This window comes from Octopus sinensis, linkage group LG3 (genome assembly GCF_006345805.1).
Source record: "Octopus sinensis linkage group LG3, ASM634580v1, whole genome shotgun sequence".
Classification (NCBI taxonomy): domain Eukaryota; kingdom Metazoa; phylum Mollusca; class Cephalopoda; order Octopoda; family Octopodidae; genus Octopus; species Octopus sinensis.
Window position 1 is genome coordinate 74,577,770 of NC_042999.1, and position 23,016 is coordinate 74,600,785.

Genomic DNA, 23,016 nt, shown 5'->3' on the forward strand with positions numbered 1-23,016 from the left:
ATATACTTGCCTCAAGCAAAGTTCATTGTCCAATGAATGAGGGATACTCGTAAGTAGGCAGGTTACACCTACTGGCATAGGCCACAGGTTATGGTCTCACTTAGCTTGTCAGGTCTTCTCAAGCACAACATATTTCCAAAGGTCTCGGTCACTAGTCATTGCCTCAGTAAGGCCCAATGTTTGAAGGTTGTGTTTCAGAAAATTCCACATCATGTCTTGTTTCCTGTCCATGACAAAATCACAGAATACAGCATACACATGATCACAAAAATACAAATTTCAGTTACTTTTGGGGACGCCTTTGTATAGAGGGTGTTGGGGACTTGGGGATAGCAGTGGAAATGAATTGGGTCAAAAATTGAAGAAATTAAGTAGATGGAAAAACTTTAATGTTTCATTTATTAATTTTAGGCCCCGTGTCTATTCGAACTCATTGCAATGCACGTGTTGTGAACAGGATGAGCAGGTTTCATCGGAGTGCAGGCTTGGATGAAATTGAACGCACAGCAACAGGGCGGCACAGCCCTGTGCTATCAGGGAGTCCAAGTGCCACGGGTAAGTTGTCATCCATGTTATATTTCTCATTTCCTTCTCAACAGTATTTTTTTTTGTTTTCGCAGTTAATTTTCTGAGGGAGATAATTATCCAAGGCCTGTATTTATCCAAATGTTATTCCCCTTGTGCAGGTGCATGGCTCAGTGGTTAGAGCGTAGAGCTCACAATCACTTGGCAAGACTTCTGCCAGCACCCCCAAAACCACGCTTTTCTTTAAATTTGGGAGAAAATGGTGGGGGGACGCACGGAAGTCTTTCCAGGCACTTTATTTCACATTAGTCCAGATCACTCAGCTGTAGAAATGAGGTGCCAAGCTGTATCAGCCTTTGCCTTGGATAACATTGGTGGCATGGAGAAGGCAGTTTGGTATGCATGGGTGACTGCTGATCTGCCATAGACAACCTTGCCTGACTTGCGCCTCAGAGGGTAACTTTATAGGTGCAATTCCATGATCATTCTTGCCCGAAGGAGGTCTTTATGTATTGCATTTGCATAAGGTGGTATGAAGAAACTCCCCTACTAGTTCTGCAGCATGCCAACAGATTGTGGCACTTGGTTGTGTGAGTTGTGAGCGGTAGCGGTGATCTTCATGAAGCAGTGTGGTAAGTGACATCACTGTTGTACTTCACTGGTTGTGAAATTTAAGCTTTTAGCCAATGTAGTCACATCTAAATATATATCACATCATCCCATAAGTTCTGTCCAATTTTACCTTTTTTTAAAATTGAATGAAATTTAATAGTATTTTAGAATGTCTAATGGAATTAAAAATTATTTTTATGCATTTATGTACATTTAGACTAATTAAATATTATTTTACAGAATAATAGAATTAAAATTTGTTTGATTAAAACCCTTTCTCACATGGAAGTATCCAAAGAGCATTTGAGGCACATAATGCTTTATGAGTACAAAAAAAGAAACTCTGCAGCTGAAGTAACTTGAAACATACACTCAGTTTATGGGAAAGAATGCTTGAATGAAAGAATTTGCAGAAAATGGTTTGCAAAATTCAGAAGTGGAGATTTCAGCCTTGAAGATGAAGATCGAACAGGACGTCCAGTTGAGTTTGATGATAAACTCCTTGAGGTATTACTTGAAAAAAATCCTGCATTATCAGGTGAAGAATTGGCAATAAAGCTTAGTTCAAACCATACAACTGTTCATCATCATCTTCAACAACTTGGAAAGATTCCTAAACTTGGAAAATGGGTGCCTCATGAATTGTCCAAAAGCAACCACAAATCCCGAGTTTACATCTGCTCTTCTCTTCATTCTCACAAACTCATTTCACCCTTTTTGGATAGACCTGTGACTGGTGACGAAAAATGGATCTTCTATCGAAATGTTAAATGTAGTAAACAGTGGCTTGGTAAAAGGGGAAAAGCCCAACCACAACCGAGAATGGAACTTCATGGAAAAAAGGTTCTTCTCTCTATCTGGTGGGATTGCAAAGGAGTAATTTACTTGGAATTGTTACCACCTAATGCAACAATCAATGCTCAAATCTATTGTCAGCAATTAGAGCATTTGAACCAAGCTTTGAAGATAAAAAGACCTGCTTTAGTGAATCGAAAAGGAGTGATGTTTCATCAGGACAATGTGCGACCCCACACTGCAAAGATCACGTCACAGAAGATTGATGAGCTTGGTTGGAAAAAATTCCTCATCCACCTTATTCTCTTAACCTTGCTCCTTCAGACTACTATTTGTTTTGTAGTTTACAGAATCATTTGGGGGACATAACTTTCGCAAGCCAGGAGTAGGTTGAAACTGACATTTCAGAGTTTTTTGCTTTGAAACCAAAAGAGTTTTACATTGATGGGATTTAAAAGCTTGTAAATAGATGGAAGGAAGTCATAGATAATCAGGGAAAGATGATTAAATTTCAACTAAATATAACATTTGAACACTTGTTTTCTTTATTCAAGATTTGGACAAAACTTATGGGATGACCTGATAGAAAGATGCAGTGTTCATTGTAAGGAGATTGCAAGAAGAATACCGAGATAAGAAGGAGTTGTGAATATGCTTCGTTGATCTAGAGAAGGCATTTGATAGAGTTCCAAGGAAGGTGATTGAGTGGGCATTGAGGAAGGGATGTGTACTTGAGGTAATAGTGAGGGCAGTGAGGAGTTTGTATGAGTGGGTAAAGACAAGATTTAAAGTTGAATCAGAGCTGTTGGAGGAGTTTGCGTTGAAAGTTGGTGTGCATCAGGGATCTGTGTTGTCACTATTGTTGTTTGCAATAGTGGTTGATGTAGTGATGGAGAGTGCAAGAGAGGAATTGATAATGGAGATACTGTATGTGGATGACCTTGTTCTGATGAGTGAGACAATGGAGGGATTGAGGGAGAAGTTTTGGGAATGAAAGGAAGCATTTGAAAGCAAGGGTTTGAAGGTAAACTTTGAGAAGACATTGAGAAAACATTGGAAGGAGAAGTGTTAGTGAGTAAGGTGGATCCATGTGGTGTATGTGGGAGGAGGGTAATGGCATATGCAGTGTTGTGTACAAGATGTGAGAAATGGATTCATGGTAGATGTACGAAAATGAAGGTGACCCCAAGACTGGCGAGAGATTTTATTTGTGGAAGATGTGAGAAAGGAGCTGGAGAGCTGGCAAAGTCAGTGGAAACACTATGTGACGAGGTGGAGACGGTGAGAGGGTTTTTTTTTATTCAAGTGATAGGGTGGATGTAAGTGGTGGATGTGAAGCAGCTGTGACAGCAAGAGCGAGACTTCGCTTGGTGAAGTTTAGGGAATGTGGAGCCTTGTTTTATGGGAAAAGGTTCTCATTTAAGTTCATTGTCCAATAAATGAGGGGTACTCATAAGTGGGCCAGTTACACCCCACATTCAGATGTGCTTTTAACGTTCCACTGGCACAAGTGCCAATCAGGCATACTGTCATCAGCCATGTCAGCGATTTTGATTTGTTTACATTTGCCTCATTAAGTCTTCGCAAGCAAAGTTCATTGTCCAATGAATGAGGAGTACTCATAAGTGAGCTGGTTACATGTCACGTTCGGATGTGCTATTAACGTTCCACTGGCATGAGTGCCAATCAGCTGTACTGTCATTGGCCACGTCAGCAATTTTGATTTGTTTACACTTGCCTCAATAGGTCTTTGCAAGCAAAGTTCATCCAGCTGTAAAAAACCTTGCCAAAGCAGACAGTGAAGCCTGGTGCAGTCTTCTGCCAACCCAGCTACTGTCAAACAGTCCAACCTATGCCGGCATGGAAAGCAGATGTTGAATGATGATGAGAGATAAGATATTGTATATGTTCCAATGTTTTTATTCTGTTTTTTATTTTCTAGCCGGAGTTCAAGAAATTTACCCCAGTTTTGCACGACAGAATGCTTTGAACAACAACTTCGGGAACCCTCGCTTGCCTCCTTATCCTCACTCCATTCCGATTCACGCTTTGGCGCAAGTAAAACAACCAACTCCTGCTTTATCTGGTATAACCACAACAGTGACAAGTCCACGAAGTACTAATTTAGGGCCTCAGTCTGGTTTAGCTGTGGTCGATCAGGCGGTATCTGTAGTAGCTTGCTTTGCCAGTCCTCGATGCTGTGTGGGTTTCACACCACCAATACCAATCGAACGCAGAGGTAAGCTGGATAATTAATCATTTTATTGAATTGATAATCAAGTTTCTATGTTTTTGAAATTGTTGCTGATCATTTCTGGTTACTTCTTGTGGCCATTATCTTACCATATAAGTGTTTGAATTTTGATGACTTTAACCCTTTGGTTTCTATTTTATAATCTACTACTGTCTTTGTTTCAATTAATTTTGAAAATAATGAAGAATTTAGTAAAATAACTTTCTCATTATCAAACAGTTGAAATAAACAGCATTTGTCCTAATTAATTTTGAAAATTACGAAGTAAATTAACTTTGTCATATGTTCGTAGTTTCTTCAACCATCTAAGAGCTGTCATGTATTCCATAGTATGCACTATATCCTCCTGTGTGTATGCATCATAATCATCGTTTAACATAATTGGACTATTAAAATAGCCATTTTTTTTTGCTCTAATTAATTTTGAAAATATTGAATTTAGTAAAATAACTTTCTCATTTCATTTTTGGATTTGGTTTGCAAGATTCTTAATGTGAGTTCGTGTGTTGAAGCATATTCTGTTGTGTCTGAGGAGAGTCATTCTCTTTTGGTGCCTTATAATTTAACACACTCACCGGTAAAATTTCCACTCATTACTTTTTTTAATTTTCTAAAATTTTTGTTGCGTCTTGCAACCATTTCAATAGTTTTGACTCTGTCTGTCACACTGCATTCCTTTTTGGATCAGTGTGTGTGTGTGTGTGCCTATACATGCATGTGTGTGTATGCATGTATGTGTGTGTGTGTATGTGTGTGTGCACATGTATCTATTTATGTGTGTACATTTGTATGTATGTATTTATTCTGCATATTCATGTGTTTGCATGTCTGTATGTGTGTGTGTGAGTGTGTGTGTGTGTGTGTACCTCTATCTCCTTGTGCATGCATGTCTGAATGTGTGTGTGTTTTGCAACTATGTACTGTGTTTGTATATATGGATGTGCATCTGCATATGTGTGTACGTGTGTCTCCATATGTGTCCTTGTGTGAAGTAAAGTGTGTGTATATGTGTGTGTGTGTGTGTGTGTGTGTGTGTGTGTGTATGTTTGTATATGGTCATGTGTTTCAGTCTTCTTTTGTGTACATGTGCTTGTTTGTTCATATAACCTGCGTAACTATCCGTCTGTGTTTCTCATTATCAAACTGTTGAAATAAACAGCATTTGCCCTAATAAATTTTGAAAATCACAAAGAATTTTAGTAAATTAACTTTGTCATATGTTTGTCATTTCTTCAACCATCCAAGAGCTGTCATACATTCCATGATATGCACTATATCCTCCTGTGTGTATATATCATAATCATTGTTTAACATAATTAGACTATTGAAATAGACATTGTTTTGCTCTAATTAATTTTGAAAATAATGAAGAATTCATCAACATAATTCATCATTATTAAGCTGGTGTTTGGGAGATGGATTAACACGGAATTTTGTGTTGCCATATTTCAGTAGAAATGTACCACCTTTGAAAATAATGGAGAATTTAGTAAAGTAACTTTGTCGTATGTTAGTTGGTTCTTCAGCCATCCAAGAGCTGTCATGCATTCCAGAGTATGCAGTATAGCTGCCTGTGTATATACACAGACATGCAGGAAGTAGATACACACCTTTAGTTTTCAAAATCTTTTATTTAACACTCAAAGCGAACGATTGAAATGTAATCGATAGGTAGGACTACATACTTTAGTATTTAGTTGACATTCCCTTTGAAGATTTTAATTCAGAAACTCTTTTTAGCATTGAGCTTTGTGATTGTGTCTTGTGGAATTTCTACCCAATTTTCACACAACAATCGAAATAATTCATCTTTAGATTTAGGTTTCTGTTGAGTTTTTTGTATAGCTCTATCTGGTATGCTCCAAAGATTTTCAGTTAGGTTCATGTCAGGAGATTGGCTCGGCCAAGGAAGCTTTTTGATCCCATTTTCAGTCAGCCATTGTTGATTCCTTTTTGCTGTGTGGCATGGAGCCCCATCTTCCATGAATAAAAACTCATTTTTCTCTGTGTTATCACATGAATACCTTGAGAGTAGTCCTTGCTTAAGTATTTCAATGTATTTTTCAGAGTTTATGGTTCAAACACATTCGATCAGCTCAGAATGACCATTGCTGGTGACAGCTCCCCATACCATTACAGAGATACTGCTGTGTTTCACAGTTGGTTGGAGTTATTTCAAATCAAATTCTTGATTGGGATGCCTCCAGACCCAAACACGTCCACTGTCTGAAAATAATGCAAATCTGGATTCATCTGAGAAAATCACTCTATCACAAAATGAACTGGATTTTTCTGACATCTCCTTAGCCCGTATTTTTCTTTTCATGATATTAATTGGTTGAAGGAGAGGTTTTCTTCTAGATGCTTGTCCATAATACCCAAGCTTATGCAGATATGTAACACACGGTCTTGGACTAACTTCTAGCTGTTTTGCAATGTCAGAAGCCTTCGAACGGGGTTTGTTCTCCACAATTCTTTGCAAACAGCAAAGCTTCCTTTCCGAGGGTTCAGGTTGGCTGGGACGAGAATCTGTTGATTCTTTTCCTTGGCTTCTGAATTTCACTATAATTCTATTAACAGTAGCAAGAGGAATTTAAAGATTTTTGGCAATTTTTTGGTGGCTAAGACCAGCCTTAGATTGCCCAACAATATGACCTCTTTGAAATTCTGATAGTTCTGCTGAATTTTTTTGTATGTGGCATGGTTACTCTTAGCAAAAGTTTAATATAATGTCACCTGGAATGAAAAAGAATAATTACATTGAAAATTCTATACCGCTAAAAACATATTAAGATGCTTAGATCAGAAAGTTTGAAAATTAAAGGTGTCTGTTTACTTCCTGCATGTCTGTGTATATCATAACATTACTGTTTAATGTCTGCTTTCCATACTGGCATAGGTAGCATGGTTTGTCATAGCTCTGAAACAAGGTGAAACAAAGTGGAAATAAATAGTACTCTAGTACTGGAGGGAGAATAATATGGTTTAGTTATAAAGCTGCAAAGTCATCACAAAAACTGTTACTCAGAGTTTCATATTCCTTTTCACTAGAAACTGTCCGATGAACAGGAACATGAAGCTCTGAGTAACAGCTTACGTGATGTCTTTGTAACTTTTTATTCTTTTATTTGCTTCAGTCATTTGACTGCGGCCATGCTGGAGCACCACCTTTAGTCGAACAAATCAACCACAGGACTTACTTTTTGTAAGCCTAGTACTTATTCTATCAGTATCTTTTGCCAAACCGCTAAGTTATGGGGACGTAGACATGCCACCATCGGATGTCATACGATAGTGGGGGGACAAACAAAGGCACACAAACACATACATGCATATATATATATATATATATATATACATGACGGGCTTGGTAACGAGAGTAAAGACAAAGAATGGTGAGTCTTACATTATAGTATATTTCTTAGTTGATAATTCTGCTGCGAAGTAGATATAGGATGGATGATATTTTCATCTGTAGTCCCAAGTTTCAGTAGGTGCATATTTTCCACGCGTTTATTCTAGCTAGACTTTTCACCGGCAATGTAAAGGTGTAAAGGAAGAGGTGTAACTCTTACTCATAGTGAAAAGGGGACTAACTCTATGTGGATTACTCAGTCGAGGGTGAGTAAGGTATTTATGTGTCTTTTGGACAAGACACATTTACTTCTTGCATCCGGACGTGGGGTGTAACTAGCCCACTTATAAGTACCCCTCATTCATTGGACAATGAACTTCACTTGCGAAGACCCATTGAGACAAGTGTAAACAAACCAAATTCACTGACGTGGCTGATGACAGTACCACCTGATTGGCACTCGTGCCAATGGAACATTAAAAGCATATCTGAGCATGATCATTGCCAGGGCCACAGATTGGCTCCCATGTTGGTGACATGTGAAAGGCACCATTTGAGCATGATCATTGCCAGCGTCGCCTTACTGGCACATGTGCTGGTGGCATGTGAAAAACAACATTTGAGCGTGGTTGTTGTCAGTGCCGCTGCAATGGCTCCTGTGCAGGTAGCATGTAAAAACACCTTTTGAGTGTGAGCGTGGTTGTTGCCAGAACTGCCTGACTGGCCCTCATACTGGTAGCATGTAAATAGCACCCACTACACTCTCAGAGTGGTTGGCGTTAGGGAGGGCATCCAGCTGTAGAAACTTTGCCAGACCAGATTGAGCCTTGTACAGCCTCTGGCTCACCACTCTTCAGTCAAGCTGTCCAACCCATGCCAGCATGGAAAGCGGATGTTAAATGATGATAATGATGATGATGATGACATATATATACTTCCTCCATTTACTTCTTGCATATGTATATACATATATATACATATATATATATATATATATATATATATATGATGGGCTTGTTTCAGTTTCTGTCTTCCAAATCCACTCACAAAGCTTTTAGTTGCCCCCAGGCTATGGTACAACCATGCGATTTACAAACTTATAAGTCATTGATTTTTTTTTTCTATTTCTCAATGCAGAAGGAAAGAAACCTTTCACATCATTATACATTCTGGGCCATGAAGCGCTTCTCACTGAATATGTCCTGGAACCCCGCCCTAAAGCCGCAGCGACGGACAAGATATCTGATGACACACCGCTAGAGCTCGTTGTGATTGGACAATTCCAGTGGCCTCTACAGAGGTAACAGTCTTTTTTTTAATCTGCATTTTACTTGTTATAGGTGTTAAACTGTAGCCAAGCTATGGCATTAACCTTGATGGGTTTTGGTTGAAGAGAGCAACCCTGATGCGTATCTTTTTAGGTTTTGTTTCTTTCTCTGTTTGGACTGTTGCCATGCTGGAGCACCACATTGAAGTGATTGGTCTCTGTGCCACGTTGTGGGCAGAAATAGGTTTGCAGGCCATGCTGGGACAGTGATTGATTTGTGAGCTGTGCTGAAATGGTCATTGGCTTGTGGGCTGCACTGGAACAGCCATTGGCCCATAGGTTGCATCAGAACAGTCATTGGCCTATGGGCCACACTGGAACACTCATTGGCCTGCGGGCTGCATCAGAACAATCATTGGCCCACAGGCCATGCTTGTCTCAGTCATTGGCCTGTGGGTCACACTGGATCAGTTCACTTGAAGGGTCTTGGTTGAAGACAGCAACAGCAAGGCTTTTGCCTGGTTTTCAGTCATAGGCCTGTGTGCCATTTATTGTCTTAGTGCAGCCTGAGTGTTAATGACTGCGCTGGCATGGTTTGTGGGCCAATGACTGTGCTGGCGTGGTTTGTGGGCCAATGATGTCTTGGAGCAGTCTGTGGGCCATGCCTGTCGGAAAGTGTGTTTCGTAAAAGATGGAAGTCTGTAGCAAGTATGTTGCGAGTGAAAGAACCTGTCTAAATGAGAACAAAAAAGGATGAAGCAAAGTCTTCAGCGTGAGTTTGTGGTTTGTGGTGTGGACTGCATCCTACGCTTCATTTTTTTGTAAATCACTCATTCCCTTTTAATTGTATATATTTTAATTGTTTATTCATATGTTTCGTCTCATTCAATCCCCTGACCCCAATGTTTGTTTTGGCTGTCCTTGTATCGTCCCCTCTTTTTCTGAACCTCATGGTTAATAAAGAAATTGACTGTCTTGGTGCAGCTTGCAGGCCAATGAATGAATTTCAGGTGTTTGTCATTATCATCATCATTTAAATGCCCATTTAACTATGCTGGCCATGCTGCAACAATCTTTTTGACTGCAGGCCACACTGGAACAATAATTGGCTCATGGGCCATGCTTTAGTTATTGGCCTGGGGGGCACACCAAGACAGTCTTTGCTCCACTGTCTACATTGGAAGATCCTTTGGTTCGTAGCTTGCATCAAGACAGTAATTGGTCCGCAGGCCATACTGAGACAATCCACACCAGAACAGAAACTGGCCTGCAAGCTGTGCCAGCACAGTTATTAGCCTGTGGAATGTGTCACGACAGTCATTCACTCATGGGCTGCAGTAGAACAACCTTTGGCCCATAGATGACACTGAGACAGTCATTGGCTTGTGGGCCATGCTTGTTTCAGTCATCAGACCTTGGGCCACATCATTTACTGCCTATGTTTCTATGCTGGTATGAGTAGGACTGTTATAGCGCGGCCCGCAGGCCAAAGATTCATGCAGCGTGGTCTGCAGGTGAATGACTGTATTGGTGTGGCCTGCAAGCCAATGACTGTCTCAAAGCAGTCCACCAGAGAGCTGTCTGAACTCCAGGAATTCATCATCATTATTATCATCATTTTATGCTCACTTTTCCATCCTGTCGGGATTTAGACAATGTGACAGGAGCTGGCCAGTCAGGGGGAGCTGTCTGGTCTCTAATTGTTTGTTTTTGTAGAGATTTTCTTTTTCTTACAGCTGTATGCCCTTCCTAATATCACTTCCACTTTACAGCGTGTTCTGTGTGCTTTTTCACATGTCACCAGCACCCAACAGGACCACACTCTCAAAGCTGGGACACCAAGATTGAACTGGGGGTGGGAAGAGGAAAAAAAGCCATCAAAATTGTCCCCTGCATTTCAACCCTCCCCCCATCCAGTCCCTACTTCCTTCATATATGATCATTTTTATTTCTAAAATCTATTTTGTGTGTCTCTCTTTTTTTCTTAGGTTAAAATCTTCTCCAGAGCTTCTTGCCCCACTTGCTTCAAATAATCCGCTTATCTCTGCCTCTACAGCTGTTTCAACTCGTCAACCTTCCATGCAAATTGGTAAGTGCAAATTGCAAACTGGAATCTTTTCTATTCCAATTGATTTTGTATTTGGTGTATGGGTGTAATTTTTTTTGTACAGTAATCATTGCCATGAAGTTCATTTTCACCAAAAATCAATAGATATGAAGAGTTAATAACTTTTAAAGTATGAATATTTTGGGTAATTTTAAGCCAATCACAAGCCATACACACATTCATGCCTGCAATAAAGCACCAGTTATTGGCCCGTGGGCCATGCTTGGGCAGTTGTCAGCTTGCTGGACGCATTGAGGCAGACATTGGCCTGTAGGCCATGTTTGGGTGGCCATCCGCCCATGTGTCACCCTGGGGGTGTGTATTGGCCTGCAGGCCATGCTTCGGCAGCTAACTTTTAAAGTTCAAAACTTTTTGGTAATTTTAGCCATTTGTAAGCCACAGATACATTCATGCCTCTTTCCATAGCATCAAGCCAAACATTAAGAACTCTTTTGTTTGTGAGAAAGTATTAGAGTGTCAAGAAAGTTCTTGCACTGTTTAACCTTTAAATTCAGATGCACATATCTCGACTCAAACAAAACTTTATTAATTAAAATAGACACTATCAGAACCAACAGACTTTTGCCAACGTGAAACAAGTTTATTTTTGCCAATAGTATAAAAATCCTGTGTTCAGGAGGCGATGAATCGTTGAAGGCATGTTTAACATCATCTTGGTTTTTTAAGCATTTCTCATGCAGGAAGTTGTTGAGACTCTTGAAAAAGTGGTAGTCGGTAGGTGAGAGGTCTGATGAGTATGGCAGATGAGGCAGAGTTACATAGCCCAAATCGTTCAACTTCTGTACGACGTACAGCCGAGCATTGTTGTGAAGAATCGGTCCTTTTCTATTGACCAATGCTGGCTGTTGTTGTCAGAGTTTTTTATGCATGTCATCCATTTGCTGACAGTACTCCTCTGCCGTAATGGTTTCATCTGGATCCAAAAATCTGTGATAGACGAGATCAGCTGCAGACCATCAAACAGTCACCATGACATTCTTTTGGTGCAACTATAGCTTCAGGAAGTGCTGTGGAGCTTTGTCAGTGTCCAGCCATTGAGCTGAGTGTCGCCGGTTGTTGTAAAGAATTCACTTTTCATCGCAAGTCAGAATTCAGTTGAGAAACGGGTCATTGTTGTTGCATAAAAGAAGGAAGATGACACTTCAAAATGGTGTTTTATTTTGGTTGTCGTTCAATTCGTGCAGCACCCATTTCTTAACTGTTTTTGTTTTCCCAATCTCTTTGAAGTGGATAGAAATTATCGTATACATCATCATCATCATCATCATCCTTTAACGTCCGCTTTCAATGCTGGCATGGGTTGGATAATTTGAATAAGGACTGGCAAACCAGTTCGCTGCACCAGGCTCCAATTTGATCTAGCAGAGTTTCTACAGCTGGATGCCCTTCCTAATGCCAACCACTCCGAGAGTGTAGTTTGTGCTTTTATGTGCCACCAGCACGAAGGCCAGTCAGGCAGCATTGGCAACGGCCATGCTCAAATGGTGTTTTTATGTGCCACCTGCACAGGAGCCAGTCCAGCAGCACTGGCAATGACCTTGATCGAATATTTTTTCACATGCCACTGGTACAAGTGCCAGTAAGGTGATGCTGGTAACGATCCCACTCAAATGGTGCTTTTTATGTGCCACTGGCATGGAAGCCAGTCAGCTGTTCTGGCAACGATCACGCTCATATGGTGCTCTTAGTACTTCACTAGCATGGATGCCAGTCATGCTGTGCTGTCATCGAATTTGATTTCAATTTCGATTTCACTTGCCTCGACAGGTCTTTGCAAGCAGAGTTTAGTGTCCAATGAAGGAAAGGTATGCATAAGTGAACTGGCTACACCCCTGGCATAGGTCACTTGTTATGGTCTCACTTGGCTTGCTGGGTCTTCTCAAGCACAGCATATTTTCAAAGGTCTTGGTCACTAGTCACTAGTGAGGCCTAATGTTTGAAGGTTGCGCTTCACCACCTCATCCCAGGTCTTCTGGAGTCTACCTCTTCCATAGGATCCCTCAACTGCTTGGGTGTGACACTTTTTCACATAGCTATCCTCATCCATTCTTGCCACATGACCATACCAGTGCAGTCAGCTCTCTTGCACACCACATCTTATGCTTCTTAGGTCCAACTTTTCTCTCAAGGTACTTACATTGTTGAGTATGCACACTGACATTACACATTCAGTGGAGCATACTAGCTTCATTCCTTGCAAGCTTATGCATGTCCTCAGCAGTCACGGCCCATGTTCCACTGGCTGTTCATACATATGCATCATACAGTCTACCTTTCACTCTGACCGAAAGGCCCTTTGTCACCAGCAGAGGTAAGAGCTCTCTAAACTTTGCCCATGCTATTCTTATTCTAGTTGCTACACTTTCAGAGCACCCACCCTTTCTACTGAGTTGGTCACCTAGGTAACAGAAGCTATCAACTACTTCTAGTTTTTCTCCCTGGAATTTGGCAGAAGTTGTTCTCTGCACATTTTCTGTGTTTATTTCTCCTGAGCATCTGCCACATACAAAAGCTATCTTCCCAGTTAGCCTTCCTTTGATATTGCTGCACCTTTTATGTGTCCATAGCTTACACTGGGTACATCTCATGGAGTTTCTACCTACCTAAAGAGATTTGTGGTTTGTCTGCCTTCCTACTTATTAGGACTTTGGTTTTAGCTAGGTTGACTCTATGTTAGAATACGACCGCACGAGAGGGAGTTTCGGTGACATGTTTCTCCTCTTGTTCAACAGCGTCCAGCCGCATCCCAACATAACATAACATAAGGTTACATAAGCCATAATACATGTTTAATATACAGTACCAAAGTAAATGTATAAAGGAACGCCAAAAACCGTTCTACTTTTATAAAGAGAAGATATATTTATTTCACAGTGTACAAAGTGATTTGTTTTTATTAGCCTAGTGTTGTGTCATGAATGCCTGCTTAATATATTTGTGTCTATGTGTTCGTGTGTGCGACAAAAGTACAGAAGTAAGGTTTATGCAAATACAACAGAGCATGAGAGAAGTCTCAACATTTTGAGTTTAAATGGAGTTACTTTAGAGTTATTTTACCAGTTCATGTAGTACACAATAATGAGTTCTATACAAGATTTGAGTCTCGGAGCGGAGATTAGTTAAGTCACTTGTTGTGCATATTTTTCTCTTGATACAGATATTCTTCCAGATATATATACTGCAACTGTTTTTCCGTGGTGAGATTTTCACACTAACAGCATGAGTTGAATCTGTATTTATCTCGTGTACAGTTGAATCTTTGTAGATGGAGACGATGTTGGTTATGACGTTATGTCTGTCGCTTGGTTTACAATAGCGTCTTCATATTATGTTTTGCTTGGTTGTCGTCTGCCTTTCGAACTGGAACATGGTTGAGTAAGCTCTGTGTGGTCTCCGACTAAGACCTTAAAAGGTCTTAAGCCAAAAGATGTGAATCGTGATATGATCAGCCTATTTAAAGAGTTAAGATGGCTCAAATGAAAAGTCCTATCCGAAAGCCGTGATTGGTCAGTTTACACACTGGCGCGAAGTAAGTATAGAGACAGACTGCGCTTAGATGCTAACCAATCAAAATAGTGGACACAACATGGTTAAACTAGCCAAAGATGTTTGTAATCTCAAACGAGATCAGTCTTAATATTTTTCTCAAACAGTGAAGATAGCAATGAAGAAAACAATATTGCTACAACTCTAAGGCCTTTTGATTCAAATCCTTGCTTCCACACCCAAAACTTCTCCTCTAGTTCTGATTGTGACTCAGCAATTAAAGCAAGGTCGTCAGCATAGAGAAGCTCCCAGGGGCATCCTGTCTTGAATTCCTCTGTTATTGCTTGGAGGACTATGATAAATAGGAGGGGGCTGAGGACTGAACCTTGGTGAACCCCTACCTCTACCCGGAATTCTTCACTGTACTCGTTGTCAACCCTCGCCTTACTGACAGCATCCCTGTACATAGCTTGCACAGCCCTCACTAACCATTCATCTATCCCTAGTTTCCTCATTGACCACCAGATAAGGGATCGGGGGACCCTGTCAAAGGCTTTCTCCATGTCAACGAAAGCCAGGTGCAGGGGCTTATCTTTGGCTAGGTATTTCTCCTGCAGCTGTCTTACCAAAAATATGGCATCAGTGGTGCTTTTCCCTGGCACAAAACCAAATTGCATCGCATCCAAGTTGACTCTCTCCCTAATCAGTTGGGCTATGACCCTCTCTGTAACCTTCATTACCTGATCCAACAGCTTAATACCTCTGTAATTATTTGTATCTAGGGCGTCACCTTTACCTTTGTAGCAGTTGACTATTATGCTGCTACATCAGTCATTGGGTATGACTCCTTCGTGTATCATCTGGTTAACTATACGGGTGACTAAGCTATAGCCAACACCGCCAGATATTTTGACCACCTCTGCGATGATCCCTGATGGGCTGGGGGCTTTTCCTGTCTCCATACTCTTCCTAATGCCCTTCCTAAGGCTAACCACTCTGAGGGTGTAGTGGGTGCTTTTATGTCCCACCGGCACAAGGGCTAGTAAGGTGGTTCTGGCAATGACTAGGCTCAAAAGGTGTTTTTACGTGCTACCTGCACTGGAGCTAGTCTAGTGGCAATGGCAACGACCACACTTGAATGTTGTTTTTCATGTGCCGGTAAGGTGACACTGGCGATGATCATGCTCAAATGGTGCTTTTCATGTGTCACCAGCACAGGAGCCAATCCGTGGCCCTGGCAACGATCACACTTGGATGTGCTCTCAACATTCCACTGGCATGAGTGCCAATCAGGCTGTACTGTCATCGGCCACGTCAGCGATTTTGCTTTGTTTACACTTGCCTCAATAGGTCTTTGCAAGCAAAGTTCATTGTCCAATGAATGAGGGGTTTTCATAAGTGGGCTTGTTACACCCCTCGCTTGGATGTGCTTTTAACGTTCAAGTGGCATCTGTGTGTGCCAATCAGGCGGTACTGTCACTAGCCACGTCTGCGATTTTGATTTGTCACTTGCCTCAATAGGTCTTTGCAAGCAAAGTTCATTGTCCAATGAATGAGGGGTACTCATAAGTGGGCCAATTGCACCCCACCTTTGCATGTGTTTTTAACATCCCACTAGCATGAGTGCCAATCAGGCGGTACTGTCATCGGCCACATCAGCGATTTTGATTTAGAATAGAATTTGATTTGCTTACAGTTTCATATTAAAACTCAAGCTATTTTCAGAATGTTAATTTGTGCAATCCTACACAAATTGACAGCTTCCATAGCATGGTTTTTGATTGGTTAAAAACATTCAAACTTTAAACCTCTGTAACTATTTAAAAAAGTTTTTCAGGAAAAAGTTAAATATCTCCTGAGATTCAATGTGAAAACTACATCAATACACCAAGTTTTAAAATGCTAGCTTCATTTCTTTCAAGCCTTCACAGGTCCTCTATTCTCAAAACCCACATTTCACTGCTATTTAATATATCTGTGTGTGCACAGGCATAATGCAACAAGCTTTTCACTCTGAGGATGAGGCCCTAAGTTACTATCTTCCTGGGTCTACCTTTTCTATAGGTATCCTCCACAATTACATGAACATACTAGTGCAGTCTTCTAACTTGCACACATCTGATGCTGTGTATCCCCCTTGTGAAGGCGCATGGCTCAGTTGTTAGACTGTTCAGCTTATGATCATGAGGTTTAGTTTGAATCCCAGACCAGGCTGCATGTTGTGTTCTTGAGCAGGACACTTACTTCACGTTGTTCCAGTTCTCTCAGCTGTAGAAATGAGTTGCAATGTCACAGGTGCCAAGCTGTATCGGCCCTTTGCCTTTCCTTTGGATAACACTGGTGGCATGGAGAGGGGTGGCCAGTATGCATAGGCGACTGCTGGTCTTCAATAAACAACTTTGCCCGGACTTGTTCCTAGGAGGGTAACTTTATCGGTGCAATCCCATGGTCAGTCATGACCGAAGGGGGTCTCAGCTCAGCATGTATACCCAGTTTCTTTCTCAAATCTCTTACACTCTGTCATATCCACATACTGACATTACCTATCCAGCCGATCATGCTAGCTTCATTCTGTTCAAGCCTTTGCAAGTCCTCTGTAGTTTCACTGCCATGTAATATAGTTGTACATAAAACAGGCATCATACAATCTGCCACTCCCTCTGAGGGAGAGAGCTTTAGTTACTAATGTCTTCCTGTATCTACCCCTTCTACATCTACCCTCCACAATTACAGCTTGGCGCTTCTTTATGCGGCTGTCCTCATTTATAAGCATTATGAAGCCATAGCAACGTAATCTTACTTCTTGCACACATCTGATGCTTTGCATAGCCAGTTTTCCTCTTAAATCATTTACACTCTGTCATGCATGTACACTGACATAACCATCCAGCAGAGCATGTTAGCTTCCTTTATTTCAAGCTTTCATGAGCCCTCTATACTCAAAGCCCACATTTCACTGCCATCTAACATAGCTTTATGTACACAGGCATCATAAACCTGCATTTCACTCTGAGGATGAGGCCTTTAGTTACTAACAAATGTAGAAGCACTCTGAACTTTGGCCAGCCTGTTCTTATTGTACTAACTACACTTTTAAACCATTGCAAGTCCTCTGAAATCATAGCCTATGTTTCACTACTATGTAACAGCTGTATGTACACAGGCATCATACAACCTGCCTTTCACTCTGAGGATGAGGCCCTTTGTTACCAACTTCTTCCTGGGTCTACCCCTTTCACAGGTACACTTCACACTTAAAGCTTGGCACGTCTTTACACAACTGTCCACAATCATACACATTACATGGTCATACCAGCACAATTTTCCCTCTTACACACAACATCTGATGCCTAGTATCCCTAGATTTTCCTCTTAAATCATTTACACTCTGTTGTGCATGCACACTGACATTACCCATCCAGCAGAGCATGCTAGTTTCATTTCTTTCAAGCCTTCTCAAGTTCTCTTTAATTGAAGCCAGTTTCACTGCCACGTAGCATAGCTGTATGTACACAAGCATCATAGAACCTGCCTTTCACTCTGAGGATGCCTTTAGTTACTAACAAAGAAGTTCTGCGAACTTTGCCCAGACTCTTTTACTTGTTTCAGTCATTTGACTGCAGCCATGCTGGAGCACCGCCTTTAGTCGAATAAATCGACTCCAGTACTTATTCTTTGTAAGCCTAGTACTTATTCTATCGGTCTCTTTTGCCGAACCGCTGAGTTACAGGGAGAAGAAAGTTGGCAATGCAGTTACATGGGACTGAAACACCTTCCACTAAGACATCTAGTATCTTAGCATAACGAAGTTACCACATGACCAAATTCCCACACCCTATTATCTTAGAAATTACTCTTTCAGTCTGAAATTTATAATGTGTTTTTTATTTTAATTTCATAGATTATGCAGAGCCTTGCCAGGTCACACGTCATGATTCGAAAGACAGCCTCTCTTCTGAGCAGTGCAATAAAGAAGATACAGATGAAATATGGCTTCCACAGGTTTGTAGACTCATCATTATTTTCTGTTTAGCTTTGATGTGTTTCAATCATTAGACTAGCCATGCTGGGACACTGCCTTGATGGGTTTTAATCATCAACAGCAATGCTACTATTAATAGTCATTGCCAAGCTAACATGGCAGTCCAGGAAAATAGAACGAATGCTGCCGTTGATTAGCTCCAAGAGGCCATCACCTCTAGCTGGCTATGTGACACAAACCTTCGTCCATTACAACCTCCCACACGTTCCCTCTATAATTAGAGATTGGCACCTCTTGATGCCATTGTCCTCTTTCATACACATTACTTGGCCATACCAGCACAGTCTTCTTTCTTGCACACTACATCTGATGCATACCATGCTTTTACTTAGGGTTAGGGTTTTCAAGCACAGGAAACTGTTTTCCAGGAGTCTCACTCTCCTGTCATCACTTCTGTTAGTCCCAACATCTGTAGATCGCTTCTCACTGCTTCGTCACACATTTTCTTGGCTCTACCCCTTCCACATGTTTCATGTGGAGAAAAAAAAATTTCTCTTATGGTAAAACGGTGTAAAAATACCATATCTGTCCAGTGCTGTTTCTGTTGGATTCCCAGACGTGTTTCTAGCTGTTTATCAATGGGTAATATCTAAGCTGTTATCAATGGGTGATATCTAAGAAATGCTTCACCATAGAAAACTTGACAGACAATAAAATTGAAGATGGTTCCTTGAAATAATGGAGTATATATACACATTTCAGGAGTTCTTGCTCTCTCATCAGTGTAACATTATTCAATATACCAATTTTACTACAATAACAAATAATTTTACATCTATATATATATTTCCAGGTTGAAATGATTACACATGCGGGTCCACATCGCCGTCTATGGATGGGGCCACAGTTCTCATTTAAAACATACCAGAACAGTCATTTTACCACAGTCCTTTCATCAAATTCATCAGCACTGCTCTCACAGAATCCTGAATCACAATACTGTTCTGAAATGAGTGGTGAAGATCTTTATGATTTGCAGAGTTTAACGTAAGTGATATATTTCTAGCAATAATAAATCTCTGAGTGATGTATAAACAGTAGCTGCATGACATCGTGAAGTATATTTGCCACTTAAATGTGGCTAACCCTTAAAAGATGATGCTACTGTAGCTTGTAGCCCCAGGAAGACATCTCCTCCAGCAGGCTATTGACACACTTTCTGTGCCCTATCAGTATTTGCCAAGGGAAGTCATCGTTACCATCACCAACCTGACATGATACACATGGACCAGAGTTTCTGGGTATTGACCCATCATCAGTGTGTGACAATCACAAGTTGTCGATATGAAGTGGTTCCCTATGCAAAAATATATATACTTTTTCCAGTGACAAAAAGTCACTGATCTCAGAAAAGTGTAAACAAGCAATAACAAATCTGTGAGCGAGGTATGGACAGTAGCTGCACAACATCGTGAAATATACATTATTTACCTTATTTACATTTGACAGATATTTGTCCTCAGCTTGTTTGTTGTTAACACGTTTTGGCTGATATACCTTCCAGCTTTCCTCAGGTATCTTGGGGAAATTTCGAACCTGGGTTCTCATTCACTTCCTTGCCACTGGACTATCATCTCTTGAGGCCCGTGAAAGAGGGTTTCAGACGCAAACATTATTCCAGTGACAAGAAAGTGAAAACTAGTGAAGAAGTGGCTCAAAAAACAGTCAACAGAATTTTACGGAGCAGGGATACATGCTTTCATTCAATGGTGGAACATTGCTATTGAGAGAAACAGTAACTATGTTGAGAAGTAGGGATGTGATCCACAGAGGACCAGCTTCATTTTGATGTATGATACATTTTCCTGTGTTGGTAATTATACTTATCCTAAACAAAATGGCATTACTTTTTGATTAACCCTCGTATTAGGTTGTCAAGAAAGTTCTTGCGATTTTTAACCTTTCAATTCAGATGCACATATCTCTGCTCAAACAAAACTCTATTAATTGAAATAAACATCATCACAATCAACACACTTTTGCCAACATGAAACAAGTTTATTTATGCCAGTAGCGTAAAAAATCCTGCATACTGGTGGCGATGAAGTCGTTGAAAATGTGTTTAGCATCGTCTTGGTTTTTGAAACATTTCTCACACAGGAAGTTGACAAGATGCTTGAAAAAGTGGTAGTCAATAGGCGAGAGGTCTGGTGAGTATGGCAGATGAGGCAGAGTTTCGTGGCTCAATTCGTTCAACTTATGCAGGGTCAGTTGTGCAACGTGCAGCTGAGCGTTGTCGTGGAGAAGAATTGGTCCTTTTCTATTGAACAATGCTGCTGTCGTTGTTGGAGTTTCTTATGCATTTCATCAATTTGCTGACAGTACTTCTCTGCTGTAATGATTTCGCCTGGATCCAAAAAGCTGTGATGGATGAGACCAGCTGCAGACCACCGAACAGTCACCATGATGTTCTTTTGGTGCAATTTGGTTTTGAGAAGTGCCGTGGAGCTTCGTCGGCATCCAACCACTGAGCTGAGCATTGCCGGTTGTCGTAAGGAATCTACTTTTCATCGCAAATCATAATTCGGTTGAGAAATGGGTTGTTCTTGATGCGTACAAGAATGGAAGATGACAATTCAAAACGGCGTTTTTTTTTTGGTTGTCGTTCAGTTCGTGTGGCACCGATTTCTCAAGTATTTTTGTTTTTCCAATCTCTTTCAAGTGGTTGGAAATTGTCGTATACGTTACGTCTAATTCAGAAGCAAGCTCTCGAACAGTTGTGCGTGGATTGGCTTCGACTAGAGATCTTAGTTGAATGTTGTCAACATCCAATGGCTGACCACTGTGCTTCTCTTCTTCAAGACTCATCATCGCTATGAAATTTCTTGAACCACCATTGTGCTGTACATTCATTAGTGGTTCCTGGGCCAAATGCATCGTTGATATTGTGAGCTGTTTCAGCAGCTTTATGGCCTAGCTTGAACTGGAATAAGAAAATTGTGTGAATTTGCTTTTTGTCCATGTTATATTCAACTTTCCAGGAAAAAATGGCCTAATTAGGAAAAAAGTAACACGATTAGATAGTGAAAAATGGGCTTTAAAATGATATATAAAGTCAAATTAATTTAATGAAAATTAATTGGAAAATACGTAATTTAAAACCAAAATTTAAAATTAGAAAGAACTTTCTTGACAACCTAATAATAATTTGTACAATAAATTTGCATCCAATTAATTATGTATTCATGTCATGTGCATTTTGTGTTGCTAGGATCCAGCCCGCACGATCAAGTCCTGTTGCAATGCCAAACACGAGGCCAGCTTACCGAAGGTCGTCGGGGTGTGACAACACGATGCCGACGAACCGAGGGTCGACATCTTCACCATTGCTAATAGAAGCTGGTAAGTTAATTCTAGTTTTCTACTCGTGTCAGTTGTTTTGACTGTGGGCGCAGGTGAAGGACAAAAATAAACCAATGCTGATTGTCGAGTTGATGAGCAATAATTGGGTGGCAGCAGGGGTGGGGGACACAATAGCACATGAACGCACACACACACACACACAAACACATATATATATACACACATAGATACATACATATATATACACACATACATATACATATGTATATATGTATATATACACGTGTATATACATAAGTATATATATATATATATATATATGATATACAAAATAAGAAAATGGAGGAATACACTTTAATCAATAATCAACTACCAGATAATACCCATTCACATAATTTATTAACCAACTACATAGGAACATCAAGATCAAACACAATAATACAGAACAAAACAGTGCACATCAATGAGTAATATGATACAATAAATACAATACATATAAATAAATATAATTATAAACTAGATCTTACAGCTGTTTCAGCCATGTAGATATGAGTATCTCATTATCGCCCATATAATACAATAAATGAATTAATTGCATCGCAATTCTTAGCATTTATGTATTAACTTTATTGGGTGCTTTACTGGCAGTATATTGGATATATGTTATTCCATAGAGGGTTACACTCACAACCCCTATCTCAATTTGTATATATATGATATATATATAGATATGTATATATATATGATATATATATATGTATATCTATCTATCTATATATATATATATATATATATATATATATATATATATATATATATATATATATATATATATCATCATCATCATCATCATCGTTTAGCGTCCGTTTTCCATGCTAGCATGGGTTGGACGGGTCAACTGGGGTCTGTGAAGCTGGAAGGCTTCGTCAGGCCCAGTCAGATCTGGCAGTGTTTCTACGGCTGGATGCCCTTCCTAACGCCAACCACTCTGCGAGTGTAGTGGGTGTTTTTTACGTGCCACCTGCACAGGTGCCAGACAGAGCTGGTGAACGGCCACGAACGGATGGTGCTTTTACGTGTCACCGGCTCGGGGCCAGGCGATGCTGGCAACGGACACGAACGGATGGTGCTTTTACGTGCCACCGACACGGGGCCAGACAGAGCTGGCAACCGGCCACGAACGGACGGTGCTTTTACATGTCACCGGCACGGGGGCCAGCCGAGGCTGGCAACGGATGCGGACGGATGG

The 23,016-nt window shown here is 40.6% G+C and overlaps 1 protein-coding gene across 1 annotated transcript in view; it reads left to right on the forward strand.

The window, feature by feature from the left end:
- The window catches only part of LOC115209481 (breast carcinoma-amplified sequence 3), a 72,808-nt gene that overhangs the window by 37,280 nt on the left and 12,512 nt on the right, over positions 1-23,016 (forward strand). Inside the window, exons 10-16 of the mRNA XM_036501653.1 lie at positions 412-555; positions 3,875-4,171; positions 8,679-8,841; positions 10,797-10,897; positions 18,324-18,424; positions 19,258-19,451; positions 21,676-21,806. Coding sequence (XP_036357546.1) covers positions 412-555; positions 3,875-4,171; positions 8,679-8,841; positions 10,797-10,897; positions 18,324-18,424; positions 19,258-19,451; positions 21,676-21,806 — 1,131 coding nt within the window. The remainder of the gene's footprint in view (positions 1-411; positions 556-3,874; positions 4,172-8,678; positions 8,842-10,796; positions 10,898-18,323; positions 18,425-19,257; positions 19,452-21,675; positions 21,807-23,016) is intronic.